We start from the raw sequence: 18435 nt of genomic DNA, 5'->3' as shown, positions 1-18435 counted from the left end.
ATATCCATAAATACTCGCAGTGATGCAATTACCCTCCCACAACACTCAAGGCCTTTTAATGATCAGGCCTTAGCATTTTGTTTAATGCTGCTACAGCTTTAAAAGCAGAGATCAGATGCTCATGTTAGCTGGTAGATGAGCAGTCCTATATATCATCGTCAACACATGCTGTGTAGAGCAATCGAAAACTGCACTTACCTGTTACATCACCCTGTGTAGTGCGGGCCTCTGTGCTCCATGTGGGCATAAAGAGCAGGATTACAAAGTTGCATATGAGATCATAGCTATAAATACACAGTAACCCCAAGCTCTGTATGTTCGATCTGTTTCATAATCTAAAATGCTGTATGAGTCACCGAGACAGAAACTGGGTGAACAAAAAGAGCACCTTACAACCAATCCCAAAGCAAAGCCAGCACAGAATACAGCCTCACTCACAGTTGAAATAACACATGTGATAGTATAGAGTACTGTTTTTGACAAAAATTGATTATTGCAGAAAAGCAGCTGTTTGGTAAACAAAACTAAATGATCCTTCACAAATGAACGCTACTTTTATGATTTCTGAACGGTAAATGCAATCGGCAGAAGTAAAAAGCTAACGTTAGGCTAGAAATCAACTAGTCTTTGGTCACACAAGAGCGAACATATAAAAAAAACAAGGCTTTAAAGGCGGACTATCGGCGTGATGGCGTTTAATGTCCCCCAGACTTCTGCTATCTCATTTAGCCACTTGTAAGCACCCGCCACTGATGTATTTTAAGAACAAAACAATCTCTTAAGCTTGTGTTATCTTATTTCAGGCATCTAACCAAATCCCCATTGAAAAAAAAACACCAGAAGTGCAAAAATGCGAACTAATTTCAACACTGCGGGTCTATCTTAGTTGCTAATAGCGTACTAACAGGTTTTCCTGTTATTTTGTCCACCCCTGATACAATGTCTTCAATAAATGAAATGCTTATGGGTCGACTATGTAATATTAGTTGAACAGTAACCACTGTGGCCACAGGTTGCATTGATGGGAGCGTGGTGGTACATGTTTAAACGTAGTGTAACAGTAGCACAAGTAGAGAAAAGTCACATAGACAGCAAATGTTTTTCAGGAATGTCAGTTACACAGCAATACCTCAAGTTCGCTAACGTTAGCCACCAGAAGCTACTGGTCATACCAGATCAAGTGGCTGTAGAGAATGTTAGAACGCTTATGAACTCTTCCTTTACAAGAGGAATTGTGTGGTATGTAATCTTTACAAAGTTACATAATCTCACTTTAATATTGAGACTCTTCTCTACCTAAATCATTGTAGCCAACCATATTTCTGGTGCTTGTTGTACTAAAATAAAATGTTTTATAAGTACATGATAGTGAGATAAACTGTCTGTGTATCCAGTATGTTGTGTTGGACATAATGTTATGAGACATCATGGCGTAATATCTTCTTTTAAAGTCCTCACACCTGGACTTCTTTCTGCAGGACGTTCTGTGATGCAGTCACTGTGGGATGGCAGCGGTGACAGTGTAGTTTGCACTTTCCCTCCAGTAGACTGACACACTGGCCTGTTGAAGTGACTGTGGCAGGCAGATGCAGAGGGCTGAGACAGCCTTTAGTCACCTCCTGTTACTGTATGGCCTACGAGACACAGCTGACCTCTCACACACACACACACACACACACACTCAGCAATACCCTCTTAGCACAAACACACACAAGCATGCAAACAAAATGATATATACAATATAGTCCTAAACATGACACATGGATGCTCATAAAGGTGCGGAACAATAGTTACACAACAGAAGACACACAGATGAGGCAAAAAAAGAGTATGTAAGTGTATATAATACATTATCCACTTAAACATACCAGCCCCACAGGCTGCTGTATGCCGAATTACAGGGCAACTCATAATTTACTAATAGTAACATGGCGTCTCGGGTTTCAATATTTAACTCAATATTACTCAAATATTACTTCCAATAATCCTTGGAATAATCAGGTGATGGTTATATTCAATAGTCATATATTTTATTGTGTATAAAAGCTCAAACTAATCATTCTACAGTCACTCTTTTAGTGTGAATCATTGCCACGCATCAATGTGAAAATCTAATATGATAATCGGTCACAACATTTCGTTATATAACCTCTCTTAATGTTCTGCTCCAAAAATCATCATATCATCGGATATGGAAATAAAAGATGTGAACGGATGTATCAAGATCCTGAGGCATCGCATGCATTGGGGGCTTAATAATGAGGAGAAAACTGGATCGGCCATCAGGGTCGTCAGGGTTGGACCCTCAGTCCCGTCTCATCTCACGGCTGCTCAGCTGCTCCTGTCATCCATATTTGCAGCCTCAGTGGACAATTTTCTCAGCCGCGGGCCCTCTCAGCGCTCACAACAACACATAGATCAAGTGAATTAATTCTGCTTTTGTGGAAGCGTTCTGGAGATCTAGGTCATGCAGTCATGGCTCTGTTTTTTCTTTTTGTGGCCACCTAAAAGTCACGTCAACATCCTCCTATCCTCCTGCACAATCTGACCTTGACATTCCCAGGTGATTTTCCACAGATGTGTGTGTGTGTGTGTGTGTGTGTGTGTGTGTGTGTGTGTGTGTGTGTGTGTGTGTGTTTGTGTGTGTGCTGGCTCATGTGCTATCATGGATGTGTCAGTGTGTCTACATGTGAATGGATGTTTTAATTTATAGGTAAGCACAGGTATGATGAGATGTGCTATGAAAAAGAATGAGCCGCTGTCTATACATAGGGCTTGCCTGCGGCTATGTGTGCATGAAACAGAGGAAGAGAAGATAGAGAGCACAGGAATGGATGTGGGAGGGGGGGGGGGGGGGCAGAGTGTGAGAGGCAGAGGGAGGATGACAGAGAAGGGAGCAGGGTGGGAGGGAGAGGAGAGGAGGAGGGAGGGTGCAGTGAGGGGAATGTGACGCAAGCTAATCGTCTCTGCTTGCCGCTGATTGGCCGTGGTGGCTGCCAGTCATAAGAGCTGGGAGTCAGGCACTGCTAGGAGAGCAGATTATGAAGCGGAGCTCAACCAGCGGCAGTCTCCTTTCATTGTCTCAATGGCTGCACACGCATTCCTCCTCTGCTCCCTCGCCTTGCTGTCCGCTCTCAGCCGGCCTGGGCTCTCCTTCTCTGAGGAAGAGTTTCAGCCTGGACTCATCTATGAAGAAGTGCCTAAAATCATTGACAGAAGGTAAATCCATCCTCTCTATGTCTGTGAACGGAGGAGGGGTGTAGGGGCGGGGGGGAGGGGGGATATAGGGAGATGCATGCGGTGATGCTGGGATGCTGATGTGTTCTCTTAGGGTCTTTCTTTCTCTCCTTTGCCTCCCTTCCCTTCTCCCCAATGCCACCTTGGTTGTATCACACAGTGCATGCAGGCAGTATTGGCGTATCAGAGAGAGCTGAGCTGCGAGTCTTTGTTTGTCTCAGTTTTGGACACTGCATTAGACGCTGCTCATCGATCACGGATGGGGCTGTTGTCTCTCTATAGTAGCGTTGGTCTGGCAGAAGGGAAGCTAAATAAGGCTGGGGCCCTGGGCCTGCAGAGGAAAGGGAAAGACAGGAGGAGAGAAGAGGGGGAGCAGCACGGAGGGAAGGTAAACAAGGATGGGACAGGGAGGAGAGGAGAGGATGCATCAGGGATGGTCTGTTGGGGTCTGTTTACTGATGCAGTCATTGAGAGAGAGAGGGAGAGAGAGAGAGAGAGAGGAAGAGAGAGAGAGAGAGAGCGAGAGAGAGAGAGAAGAAGGGAATTCTAGCCGACTAAGTCTGCATAATGCACATGCAGTCCTGCAGGTCAAATCTGGATAAAATATTCAGAGCTCCAACCTGAGGGCACTCACAACAGTGTCACACGGACGAGACTGAATCGGCATCAGACAGGGCCTTTGCTAGCACCAGTTCCTGCCTGCTTATAGAGACATCAACGCAATGATACTGTGCCAAAACCATGTAAGGCTCTTGAAACTATGCCATGCATCATTGCTCACACAATCCATAGCGCAAATGCTTCAAAGCCAGAATATGCTGCAGTTTCTGACACAGTGCTCTTCAATAATTGTTCATGACTTGCCTCGTTTTTGCACTTTCAGGATAGTAATACACTTCGGAGAGTGAAAGATTGTTACTGCCATGCTTTCATTTATTGCACATATGTTTGCAAGTGTAGGGCACAGATAACTTGGATTTAGAATTCAACATACAAAGTCTCCGGGGATTGCTCTCATTCCGGCTCAATCTGGTGTTTGTGAAACCCTGACAGATCCCTATCTTAACTTTTCACCGCAGTCTCTCCGACGGAGAACGGCTACATTGATTTCTCCTGGGGTTTCAAGCCTTTCCCCCGGATCAAACTTTGTACGTAACTCTCCAACGTAACAGTTGCAGTCCCTGGTCACAGCTCTGACACACTCCAAGATACTGTTAAATAAGAGCAGCCTTTCATTTCAGAGGCCTTGGAGGATGCAATACATAGGTTGGAAATGCAGAAGAAACGGTATAGTGAGTTAGAAGCCTCTAGTGCTGATAGACATGGGGCTGCAGACAGATGGGAAAAGAAAATGTTCAGTAAGCCTTGTTTTTTTTTGGTAACTGACATGTGCTGTACTATGACAAATATCCAACGGGACTATGATTGATAGCCAAGCACATTACAAATGTATTAAACATACTAGATGACCCACTCTATGTTTGTGTCTGCCTTAAAAAAACCATTTATCATAATACAAATACTGTTAGAAGAACATTTCACTTTCCCTGTTTGAAACAAAATACTTGCAGTTCAAGAGGTCATAAATGATTTGACAAATGTTAACACATTTTTTATAGAACGGTGATAATCTCTATGTGGTAGCAATACTTGTAAAACAATCCAAGCATTGTACATATCTGATGAAAATGATCCAAAAATGGGTACAGATTACTAAATTGTAATGTTTTTTAATTACTTCTTCACTCATCTGGACTGAGTCTATCAACAGCGCAGGCAACGATAGAGAATGAGAGGTAAACTACTGCAAGATGAGATTTTGCAGCTGTAGTTTATAGTTGTTTGCAAACGTAAAAAGAAATGCTGTTGTAAGCTTTCTTTATTGCTATGAGGAGAGCAGGACAAAAATACACAAAGCTAATCACAAATATATACAAGTCACACATTTAAATTACAGTAAAATCCTTGTTCAGTTACCAGTGAAACCAGTGTTACATTAAACTGGCCCAGTACATTTGTCAAACAATTACACAAGTCAATTAGATATGACCCAATTGCTTGAGCCTGCTACAACAGACTCAAATTACATTATGTCATTCACACTATCTAATGAAAATGGCCCCTGACGCATTTACAAAGACTGAATGGGGTCAGCACAATTAGAACAGATCTATCCATATTAACTTAGAGTAAAAGATGCTTAAAAGACACAAACTGCACTGCAAGACTCACTCATGCATATTTGCCCCTGTTTGTTGATCTACAGTGTAAATACAGCCTCAAGTGTAACTAATATGCCGTTTGTTTGTTTAAAGGTTTATCCGTCGCAGTGTATAGTTAACATGTGCTTCAGTTTATCTTAAAACTGTTAAACACTGACAGACCGACCCAAATATAGACACAGATTAGAGGTCAAGTATGGGATTTCCAGTAGAAGATGGATCAGTGATGAACCCTTAAGGAAAGATTAAAGGGTTCAAACACCACCAGCTAGTTTTACACTATTCACATATTAGTTAGTGAGAAAAGATCAAGTCAAAGGCGAGTATTCATGAGTAGAAATATGTTTGTGACTCCCCATTTGAATGCAGTCATGATGATCATGACCCGAGGTCAAATTTGCAATTTGCTGCAATCAACGCTAGACTGAAATGGCAGCACGGCTGTGGGCGGCGTTTTGGTAAACTCCTAAAGCTTAATCTGCACTAATAAATCTATTAATAGGCCAGTACCTGCCCTGTGAGGGATTAAGACACTATTCCCTGCTGTATCAGGGACACAATAGTTAACCCCAAACATGGAGTACTTTTTAATTAATGAAATTAGAATATATTTGACAGATACCATGAAAATATTACTGTCTCTGAGATTAACATAACTTTGCAAAAGTAGTTCACCCTGTAGGCGACATTGTGAAATACTATCATAGCTGGGTATGAAATTTCATGTAGGCATAATATAAGGAAATATGAGCACAAAAACACGTCGCTGTACTCTGATACACTATTGATATACACAAAGGTTTTAGGCCTTAGCCCAAATCTAACGGCTAAAGGTCCACCTTTTATTGATAAATACTACCTTTTGTGCTTTTCTAATATTTCTAATGAACATAGAAGTTTACAACGAGCTAAATCGGCCACACAGAAAATAGATGACTGTACTGTACTAAACACAACTATTGCTCCCCAGCCAGCACTGTATCCCTGTTATAAAATGCAGAGGCTTGGTTGGGCTGATCCTGGTTTACAGAGAGTCTCAGTGGCTCAGCACTCCATGGTAGCAGAGGAGAAGAGGATTTGTTTACAAGTTTGTGGAGCAGGCACCACACCTTCTTACTGCTCAGCAGTACACAGCAGAGGCTCAGATGAGGGCTCCATCTACGGGCTTGAATAAGGACGTCCAGTGAACATAGTGTATTGACCGAGGTACCGTCAGTGGCGTAAATTATTCTCATTGCAATTAATATTTAAAAGCAAGACACTTACTTATTTAAAATGAACTGCAATCGTAACAGACTAATGATCATCAGAGTGTGGTCAATCTTTTACTGGTAATTTGGACATATGTTAAGTGTATGTGCATGTTCGTGCACACATATTTAGGGATATATGCAGAGGAAGCGAGGTGAGCCAAGGAGTGGCTCTGGCATGGCTTTGATTATATAAAGGGCCTGTTCAGCACCCAGGCACCGTGTGACGGGCTGAGCCAATGACGGGGCCGCAGCAGTCCTGGGTTGCTGACCTCGCGGAAACTGGCACAGGAACAAACGGCTGGGCTTTAGTTAGCACTCACGCTCACACAGACTCCTCTGGCTCCTTCCAGCCAGCTGGGGCCTAGGTGCAGAGGAAGGAGTGCTTATTCACTTGTGTTTGGGATGGGCTGGGGTGAGGGTGGGGTGTGATGGGGTGGGCATATGCAGCGTGTTTACAATGACACAAACAGTTGTCAATCCCCAACTGTAGCTGTGCAGTGTTGACACAAATTCATAAATATGTAAATCAGATATGGAATTTAGAAGTCTGGGGGGGGATTTTTAAATCTTTAGGTTGTCATAACATTTTAACGATTTTTACATATAAGTGCAGGTGATGAGTGAGCAGCGTCCAAGTACCTCCCATGCCACTGAGGTTTCAGTCACAACTGCCAGCTGCCAAAGGCATAGTGCTTTGGGCAGCGCTTTCATATACAAACATGCTTACCCAGCATTCACCTGGGCAAACGTAAACATTTGGATTTACCATATCAGTAAACTGTCATATTGTTGCCCATGAAATAGTAGATGAAGAGTGTGCCAGCATGTGCCTACACAGACACAAGCACACACATATCCCAGGGAGTCTCTAGGTTGAAAAGCTGGTATACAGGAAATGACAGCATAGTACCTCCCTGCTGATCACTTATTCACTCTACAAGTCCATATTATCTATAGACCTACAGCCCCCATTATCGGTTCTGGACTGAAGCTCAATTCAATACAGTTTGATTTATTGAGAACGACCCACATTATTACTCTACAGCTGTGTGATAAGTGACCTGAAACAAAGTTAAAATCAATGCCGAACATGAAAGAGCAATCTGCATCTACACTTTGCAAACCATGAGCTTGTCCTGCTGCTGAATTTGATCCTTTGTATCAAGTCTGTTTTTCTTCTACACGCTCTGCGTTAAAAGTACATTTGGCGAGGGGAAACCAGTTACACAACTTTAAGTAAATGGCCTGACACTGCTCCATTTCAAATTAGCCCGATTACAATGGTCACGGTCAAAGTTCAAATTTACTGGACGGGTGTACAGTAAGTCACGATTTTGGAAGCCAGTGCAGCTGTTTTAATTAGCAATTGTCCCGAATACCACTGGCTGTGAAATCGTGCCTTAATCTCTTCATCCTGTTCAGGACCTGTGTCTCGCCATATTTGTGCTCCAGTGGACCTGACCTGTGCTTACCACTAATCCAAATCCATCTGGCATTAAACTACACAATATTGTCCAGGTGGAAACTGCACCACAGGGGTGGATAACTGCTCCAGGCTGCTGGAACTGTATGACAACCTATACCCCAAATCTGTAACTTCCTGTGCTATCAGACACACTAATGCATTTTCATCTGTTAGCTTCTGCCAAAGTCTGCTCACCTTGTTTTGATCTTTAATTACATTTACCTGTCATAGACCAATACGTTTAGGGTTTTTTTAAATCTGAGAATGAACTAGACAGATGCATAATCTCTTTAATCAGAGAAAAAGTAGACAACTACATCTGAGATATTGTGCATTGCATCCATGGATGACTGAGTCTACAATTCGGCCCCTGAGCCAATCAGGGAAAATGTCGTAGAAAAAGATACATCATTTCCTTGAATCTGGCCAATATCCAGTCCAATGGTTTGGGATTTTGAGCATGAAAGGCAAGAGAAAGAAAATAAATGTTAGACAGCCCCCTACCCCCTTCACATTATGGAAAGAAGAATATGAGAAAAGCCTGATGATGTTACAAATTGAGATTAAATGCGACTACCGTCACATGTCACACGGCCGTACTCTCTGGCCTGTGGAAGTAAGAAATAATGTAGTACAAATAGAGATTTGTGTCCATTTCCTAACCTTTTTTATTAGAAAATGTAGGTTGGAGTTCATAGATCACTGAACTAGAGTACAGTATATGGGGCAGCTCCGCTGCTGTCTGGTTCAGAGAAACAAAGTGTGAACAGCACTCCACAACAGTAGTCACAGCTATTGACCAGCTTTTGTGTGCTTGATAAATATTCAGGTCATCCTCAGTCTATCTTGTGTATCCACTATAAAAGCCCTCCCTACAAGATCACAGCGTTACTATTCAACTAAAGATAACAAAGATGAAGATGAAGGTCTTTACACACATTGCCTTTGTTGTGCTGCAATTCATAAAATGATCTGAAATACTAATGACCAGAGCTGATGAACAAACAGACTGCAGTAATGCCGGGTGACATGACAAAAGACACACGCTAGTTGTCATGCCCACTCCCACCAGGTTTTAGGGTTTAACGTTTAACGTTTACAAGTCCTGTATGATTGGCTGTTGTGAGGAGATTAGCACACTAGATGTTTACTTGGGACAGACTTGGGCAGAACACTGAGAAAGCATTGGGTGGACCATCACAACAAGCAAAACTAGCCATGTCAGCGCCGCCCACTAAGCCCATTGCGGGCGTATGACGTCTTTGATTAGACAGTTAAAAGGATCAGGATTAACTTTTAAGAGGTCCATGGCTATACAGGGTTTAGTTATACTGAGAGGTGCACTGCTAGGGCATACATGTGAAGGAAAAGGAAATGATCCCTCCTCTTTCACTTGTGCACTATGTAGGTCAGGTGCACGTCAAAGATCGGTCATTTAGTAAAAGCAACACACCACACAAAGACACCAAGCAAACCTGTGGAACGATTCTGCAGGCAAAGTCTTGTGAATTTATACTGAGTGCTCTTGTATCTCGCATTGTGCAGTCCCATGTAATCCTTTATGTATCATACAGAATATATTGCAAAATGTGTAATTTAATAAGTTAGTTAATCAAATCAAAAGTTTGTTCATTTATCTTTTCCATTATGGTCCCTTTCATACATATTCAATACAACAGTAACCTTACACTGTTTACATATGGCATGTTTAGTGGAAAACTATATTTTGTAAATGGCATGCCATACCCAAACATGTAATATATATAATTATTTTTACAACATATAATATTCATAGAGGTGTTTTTATATATATGTTTTTTGTCCCTGTGTTTGCTGCAGCTGCATCAGTCGACAATACACTTTCCTGTTCAAGAAAAATGCTAAATAAGCATCTTGTACATTATGGAGCATTATCAAAAAAAAGAAAAGCCTTAAACATTTCCCTGCATCTTGCGATCCCCAGACCTCATTGTATCTTCTGTCTTTTCCACAGCAAAGAGAACCCCAAACAAGCAACAAGAGTCACAGCAAGTAAGTAACAAATCTGGTGTGACACAAGGCCTGATTCAATCAAGCCTGCCATGTTAATTTTGACGCTGATGTGTTGGAAAGATAGTACGTGACAAACGCATTTCATTCTTAATGCTGAGACATCTTTGCTCCAACGGATTGTGAAGTGCGGCTTGTGCGTGAACCATACACCTTAGTGGCAAATCAGATGTGTTATAATTAGGCTCTTCGATAAAATGCAGAAGGAAAAAAGAAGACGGAGACATTCCTTTATATTCTGTGATTGCAAATCATATGTTTCTGGAACAGTATTTGTAAACACTGAACAATACTACCGTAACTGAAATAAACTGCTGATGAGTCACTGTGATGACGCAAAGCTGCTGGAAATAGATAGGAGTCTGTGCAGTACGCAGGATCTCTCTGTGCTTATGTGTGTGAGTCTGCGGCGTGTGTGAAATCGGCTGAACTTTTATGATTATGTTGCAATCTGCATTGCAGCATTGCAATCAGCTTAATGTGTGTACTACTGATATAATCTTTCATGGTGCAGTAATGTGTGTACGTGTTTTCAGGTCAAGATGGTGGGTACGGCTTAGAAAGTGAAGAGGTTATTTTGACGCCTGAAGATGAAAACCCACTCAGGAGAATACTGCAGGTACACACACTCTCTCTTCTCCCCTCACTATCTCCACCATCAGCCCTCTATCTTTATCTGCACATACACATGCACACACAGACACACACTGGGATGCACGCAAACAAAACGGAGCATACTCACTCAGCCACACTGTTTGACCTTGGATGTGGGAATGGTATTGGTCTCACATTCACCAGAGGTTAATCATCCGTGCCACCCACACACATGCGACCACTCTGACTGAAAATGCATTGAAACCAAATGCTGTTTCAGCTGATGCATTCGGGCACGATATGGATTTACTGATTCCTTGCTCTAACCTCTCCTGAACTACCAGATTCAGTATTGTAGCTTTTCAAATGTTTTGTTCCATCCCTCACGTTTCCAATTTTTATCCAAATACTTTACAATAAACAAATAAACAAACACAAATATAATCACTTCAAAGCCACTGTGACTGCCACTTTACATATCTTGTAAAACAGTGCTGGATTAGCCCAAATGCCCTCCAATGAGATGAGGCCTTTGAGCAAAGAGATTAAAAAGCAAGAGGGGGCTGTTTCTATCTTCTAACAGCTACCACACTATTATATGCAAATTCAGAAAGCTCCTGTTTTCTACAGAGAAGGCAACATGGCTCCATCCTCAATTGAGATTCACTGGTGGTTGGAACACCACAGAATAAAGAGTGTAAACTGCGCTTTTTTTTAAAATTGGGCCTCCATAAAAGGAAGGTACAGGTACCAAGCAAGCTTGGTTTGGATCAATTATATGGAACACAACAAGAGCTTCTAGGTGGTGATACATACAGGTTGCGTAGTTGTAGAAGAAGAAGGATTTGACTGAATTGACTACATATATTGAGGAATCGGATATCTTGAATGTATGGACTCTATTGCTGTGTCCCTGTTCAGTGGCTGGATCCTCCAACATCTGCTTTTCTAGGCTGAATTCCTACTAGTTTGCCACTTTCACAAATTTGAGGTCAACTTCCTGGTGATAAGCTTAGACATTATTTTCTCAACAGCTAGTTTTTTTTTGGTTTTCTTGACGCTAGATACTTTTATTCAAAGGCAAACAGGATCAGCAAAAACTTTAGGGCACGCACATTTTGTGGGCCACATCCAGCCCCTGAACTGGGGAATAGCTTATGAGTATGTGTCTGAATACAAATGTGATCGTCCAGTAGAGGACACTCAAAGAATGCAAAAACTGCTGTTGCCCGTGCTGCTGGTTGCCAGTTTACTGCAGTTTCTTTATTTCTTCTGTGCTCAATTCCACTCTTTATATGTTTGCAGCCTTTTAACTGGCATCAGCCAGGGATGCCTCACAGTAAGAGGAAGCTGCTCCAGTCTCTGATGGGGCCTTATGGCCCACTGAGCGTGTCTTACAATGGGAAGACCTGCATTCTGTTCAAGGCAAAGCGCCTGGCAATCCGCTACAGGAACCATACCTTTATTGACCTGACTGAGAAAGTCTTCAACACCAACTCACCCGTGGACACTAAAAGCTCCATCTGCACCAAGGAGAAAGCTACGTAAGTCTGTGGACAGATGGGGTCAGAAGTAAAACACGTGTTTGAGGAATTTGTTTTGGTTTTTCGTGAATTGTTGCACTATATATTTGACATAATGGACACTGGTCAAATATAGCAAAAGCTCACGTATCTACAGTAAGGCATCAGCAAAGCTTTGATACTACTTTAATTCAATATACTTTATTTGCATAAATGTGACAAGGACAATTACTATTACTATTACATGGAAATAGAAATAGAATTATCTAAGGAAATGTGTGAATGTACTGTATTGAGAAGACAGTAATACGTTTAATATTCATTGTGTGTTGTTACTGTGCAAAATTAGACGTTTTAAAATGTTTGGCTCTGTTTTACCGCAGGCTTTCCTTAAGGTTTGGTGATGTGGAGGACTTGCGAGGTCTAGTAATCAGGTAAAATGCACGTGCTTATTTCAAATATTTTCACTGACCAACATGGTATCTAAAACGAATGAATCACACTGACCCATTATTATAAGTGCATACGTGTGGACTGTGCATGCGACTAACTACATTGTTTCTTCCGCCAGGCTTCAAATGTCAAACACTTTTTATGAAGCAGCTGGTCAAAACTGGTTCACACTCGACAGTGTTCACATCCACTACAACTGGACCCAGGAGGCCACGTTTAACGCCAGCGAGGTCTACGCTCCGGCCACTTCATCCTACCATTGCCAGCACGTCAGCAGCCTGCACAAATACGACACCCTGCTAGTGCCCAGCTCCCACACTGACACATCCGCTAACTGGCACATCACTTTCACTGATTTCCAGGTACACTGTCGCACAAGGGGCACAACCTTTGCTGTGCTAGTTTTGTCCACACGTTTACTGTTGTATCATAGTCTTTCCCCCCTGTTTCCTACTTGTGAGCATGTCTCTGTATGTTTGTGTTCCGCCTGTTTGGCTGTCAGTCCGTGGTCAGTCTCTTTTACCGTCTGTTTGGCAGTTTGTCAATCTGTCTGTTTAGCCATCTGCTAGGCAGTCTCAACCTGTCCATCTGCCCAGTGTCTCTGTGCCTGGTCAGCCAAGTAAGAACCAGTTATCCTCTTTAGTTTAGCCTAATCTCGTCTTTCCGCCTTCTCTCTGCGTTTTTCCAGATCCAGGCCTTCAATGTGCAGTCAGACAAGTTTGCGTCGGCCAGTGACTGTGCCACTTTCCTGACGCCCGCCATCCTGATGGGCTTGGTGACGTCTCTGATCCTGCTCCTCGTCTTAGCCTATGCCTTGCACATGGTGGTACACCTCAAGCACATCGACCGCTACGAGGAGCACAAAGCCACCGTCTACTTTCCCCGTAGTCCAGAAGCCGAGTTGCCAGACAAGAACAGCCTGTGAAGGAAAAAGGAGAGCTGGAGAACGACAGGAGAGAGGGAGAGGGAAAGCTGAGAAGAGAGGCAGAGGGGAGTCCAAGTGAATACAAGAGTGAAAAAGTATCCTCCACAGAATATTTGTTCAACAAAATGACAACTTTGCCTGTTCATATGAAAACCTTGTACATCTTAACTACTTTAAGTAAATGCAGACCGTGGTTGGATACTTTTTCTTCTTTTCTCTTTGACCTGCATCTTGGCATCCAGATTTTGAATAAGGCCTTTGGATGTTCCAGCCTCTCCCTTAGAGATGGTTCATGATCCTGATGTCAAAGGTCAAGGACAGTCCCTGGGCCCTGAGGGGCAAGAGCATATACAGGCCTTTACCCCAGTCAGCCATTAAAACCACAAAAGGCTAGCAACTGTAGCTAATACAGCTAACATCAGATGCTCATTGTAAGTATGTATTACATGGCTCACAAGTGTCATATTACAAGCTTCCATCACACACATTGTCTTTCCAGCTTTCATTACAGTGTACTTTGTCTGATACCGCTGCAAGAATTATATACTTCAAACAGTCAGTTTTATAGCTGAAATAGCCGTATTAGCTGCATGCCATAAAAGGCTGGTCTATCTGGGCTAGCACAGTGTTTCCTAATAATAAGGATTACAGAGAGTCTTGCATGGGTTGCGGCTTAAAATAATCAAATATGGCACAAAGTAGAAGGAGCTTGAAAAGCTTTTGAGTGAAAGCGAAGAGAAATATCGGGAACCACTGGTCTAGCATCTGGCTGGAAGGAATGGACCAGCAACACTGGTCCTTCGGAGCCTCTGGAGTCTCTCACCCCACCCCTGAACAAAGACTGCTGCTTGGGACTTAACTGTGAAATTGTGTTTTACAGACCACAGGCCAGATTAAGGGGGGGTGGGGTCCTACAAACTAGCACAACATTGGTTAGCTGCGAAAGCGCTAACAAAAAACTATCAAAGACTATACAAGGAACTATGCTGCACAAGACTGCCCTTCTGAGGGCAATGCAGGAAAGCGGGTCTTGCGATGACTTGACTCTCTGAGAGTCAAGCGTTTGGACAAGGGAGGCCATAGGTCCTCCATCCACAGCACTGGGTTTGACTGCCAAAGTGAAGCTGCAAAGGAGTTGCCATGAAATATGGTGAGAGACGGAGGGAGACAATGTGAAGATAAAAGCTAACCGTTAACAGCTATGTACAAAACAAAAACACATACATGTACAGAAGTGTCACTCTGCGGAGGTCTTTTTTTTATATACAATGTAATCATGAAATACTATTAGGTACAGGATGACTATGCTAATCCTCATAACCAAAAGGATATACAAAGCTGTAGATACATTAAGATCTCTATACGATCATAGCTGTTTACTATCTTCAAATATTGCACAACTAATAAAAATAGGTACAAGTAAGACATTGTGCTATGAAGATTGGTAAAAGGATCAATGCATATGATTTTTTCTACAAAGTATAAACATAATACACTGTCTGTCTATTTGTTTTAAGCTGGGCCAGACAATGCAAGATTCAGTTTCATCTGACTGTAAATTACAGTACAAATTCCTACCATAGAAGGACGATACTATGGAATGCCGTCCACCCACCAGGACTTATAGATGCCATTAATATGCCAGAAGTCACACTAGCAGCAGTAACAGCATCAGTAAGTCATTACTACAGATACAAAAAACACTCCGCATGACAGTAAATAGATATCTTAACATTCGATATGGCAATTCTGTCAATCTGTAGCAGTGTGAAATGTGTTCTTTGGTCATAAATGTATCCTACAAACTATGGAATGAGCGGTGGCGGTTTGTCCAAGGACCAACCGATGTAGATTGAACAATAAATGGTATTCAGAGGAAAGGTGTGCTGCGTGTAAATGTTAAATTGTGTTTTACTGCATACAGGATCACTCAAATCACATATTCTGCTGAGATTTTTCCTTTTGGTGATGAAACTGATCTAAATCGCATGATATAGGCTTATTTCAAAATGTTAATAATGTTAATTTTAACCCACAGCTCTCCAACCCAGTGTCCAGGTCTTACGCTAGCTCTGTCTCCCCTCCTGAGTGCCATCTGCTCGCTCCTCTCACATTCTCTCTGACCTAGAATGTCAGTACAGCTTACCTGCGGCACCAGTCCAATCAAACACTTTCATGCATACTTCATAGGCAAAAGCCATAATGTAATCTCATATTCAGAGCCACAATGTCATCTTCTACTGGTCATAATGCTGTCATCTATATCCATTGCCCATACACCGTTTTTAACGGTGTTTTATTTGCACATTGATATTTCAAAGAGTTAAATTGCTCACATTACCCAAATAAAGTGTCATACAGGGGATGTGCCCTATAGCCAAACAGTTGGCGATAACTGATATGTTTGATTCTGCAGTTATGTTACCTTGAACAATGAGCCACTGAAATGTGAAAAATATTATTTTCAGATACAATTTAGTAGTCGGACTGAATACCAAATTCACAAGTGGAATCTGAACACCCACGTTGTCCCAGTGAATTGTCATTTTGTGCAGACATGCGTGTTGTGCAGCGACATCTAGTGGCTACAACTGGTCCTAGCACCTAGCGCTTGACCGCAATACCTGGTAACCATGTGTTAGGAAGTAATAACGTGGTTTAGTGTGAGTAACAATCAGAGTAAGATAAGTAAGGTAAGTGCAGAATAACGTTTAGAAATTCAGAATTACTTTACAGTTACTCGTTATTTCGGTATTCCTGGGGTCGGTTTGTTTGCTGCCTTTGGATTCGGGGTTTACGTCAATTTCTTCTTTCAACGTTCAGTCCACGAGAGGTACAGGAAGTGTGTGAAGACGGCAAAATAATACGCCTACAGGTAAGTTAACCCTAAAGTTGTCTTAACTGTTGTGTGCTCTCAGCTGCTGGTGTCAAAAGTGTAATGATGTGTGCGAACACCGCACTGCTTTCTAAACACCCGTCATTCAGCCCCATACGCGTCCTCTATGCGAACCAAAGGGACATGTTTTTTGGTTGTATCTTGAGAGTTATTTCCGTGAACTCACAGCTATAGGCCTACCATTAACGATAGAATAACAGGCCTAACCCCAACAACCACCTATGCAATGCCTGGTCATAAATAAAATCCCCTCACAGAATCTTACAGCTCACACAAGCTGTTGGGAGTCAGCTTTGATAGTTTCCCTACATCCACAACACTGTAGTGTATGGTGTGTCCAGGTGGTCAGCTGTGTTGTTGTTGTTGTCTATGCATTGTAATAAGGAGCAACATAATTGTTTGGTGTCTTTGCCTAAGTGGTGTTTTTGAATATCCTGCAAATTCATGGAGATGAGGTAATTAGTGTTTGATGGATTGTGTACAGGTGGCTCAATATAGGGCCGGAGGGAGGCTCGTGGAGTGTACAATATGAAAATATATGCTCTGGTAAGTACTTTTGTACCTGTGGAATTTTGGTCAGGGAATTACCTAAATGTGTTTGATCCTTTTGGAGACCTTGAGAGCATCAGTACTGCATTTAATTTGGTCCGTGCATTAGTTATTGGGACGCTGTGAACCAAAGTACTGCACAGCCAGACAACAAATAGTCCTGAGGCCCATTGGTTAATGGGGCAATGAGACTATAAGGAACACAAGTAAATTGCAGCGCTTTAGCTGCATCAAACATGTGAACATTAGACTTCTAAAACATAGAACCCCAGAATTGAAATGTAGAAAACAAATCTTTGTGAGTAAAGCAGATTCCTATTGTATTACATATTAAAATAATATTTTTGTTTTGTTGCCAGATTGTATGCATAGAACGCAAACACAAATAGGCCTATAGTCATTATCCGGGGTAACTTATTTTATGATGTCCAGTGATCATTCAGGCTGTTAAGGTCACACAGATGTGCTGTAGCAGTCTGTTATATCAAGTTGCTAACTGATTCAGTGGCCAGGCCAACTATTAGGAATTATGGACAGGGGGGGGGACAACATAATCTAAATTGGACCCCTCAGTCTAGTTTCATATGACACCAGTATCTTCACTCTAGCTTTACAACTGAGCCCGCTACTGTGGACATTTATTTGCTAGACTGTCTTGCTCCTCACATTTGCCACATTCAGCTTCACCTGTCAAACCTGGTGCTTCTTCACACGTCTTTTTTTGGGACAGGAAATTGGCCATTGCCTCTCTGCTTTGATCATGTTCTTGTTCTTTTGGGACCCTGGCTTACATTTTTTGAGACCCTGATTTTTGGTGAGCTATTTTGACTTTGGCTTGTCACTTCGCTTTACATCTGTGTTCCGCACATCTGGGGTTGGGTTTCAGATGACAAGTAGAAATGTGGTTTGATGATAACAATACATCATGTCGATACACATGAATGTGTATTGTCAGTGATATAGGTCAGTAATTAAATTGCAGGACTTGATCCCATTTAAGGGTCAACCCTGACAGCGGGCCTGACAGATTGAGGAGGATTGGTGATCGATCGTGAGACTCAAATGAATGCATTGAGCACGTCATTTTCAGATGCACCCACTAGAGGTCAGGGTAGCTATTAGTGTGTGCTGCAATGAACAACATCCTGTATTACGAGACACAGCATTGCTCATGTGTAGTCAAATATGGGGCCCGGTGCTTTTCTTGTGTTTTTTCGTGTGTTTTAATTTACCAGAACTTTTAACTGCAGATCAAGATTTTCTGTCAAA

At 42.2% G+C, this 18435-nt stretch overlaps 1 protein-coding gene across 1 annotated transcript; it reads left to right on the top strand.

Annotated features, from left to right (window-relative positions):
- Positions 1 to 3085: 3085 nt before the first annotated feature.
- On the top strand, positions 3086 to 13721 carry LOC306708256 (V-type proton ATPase subunit S1-like; the record flags this gene model as incomplete). Its single annotated transcript, XM_079176049.1, has 6 exons — positions 3086 to 3219; positions 3520 to 3625; positions 12126 to 12364; positions 12727 to 12777; positions 12915 to 13158; positions 13485 to 13721. The coding sequence occupies 6 exons, from the start codon at positions 3086 to 3088 to the stop codon at positions 13719 to 13721; spliced, it is 1011 nt and encodes a 336-aa protein (XP_079032175.1).
- Positions 13722 to 18435: the final 4714 nt, after the last annotated feature.

The sequence above is a fragment of the Pholis gunnellus genome (genome assembly GCF_910591455.1).
Source record: "Pholis gunnellus genome assembly, chromosome: 2".
Taxonomy (NCBI): Eukaryota; Metazoa; Chordata; class Actinopteri; order Perciformes; family Pholidae; genus Pholis; species Pholis gunnellus.
Note: the sequence above shows the minus strand (reverse complement) of the source record. Positions and strands in the feature narration are given on the sequence as shown.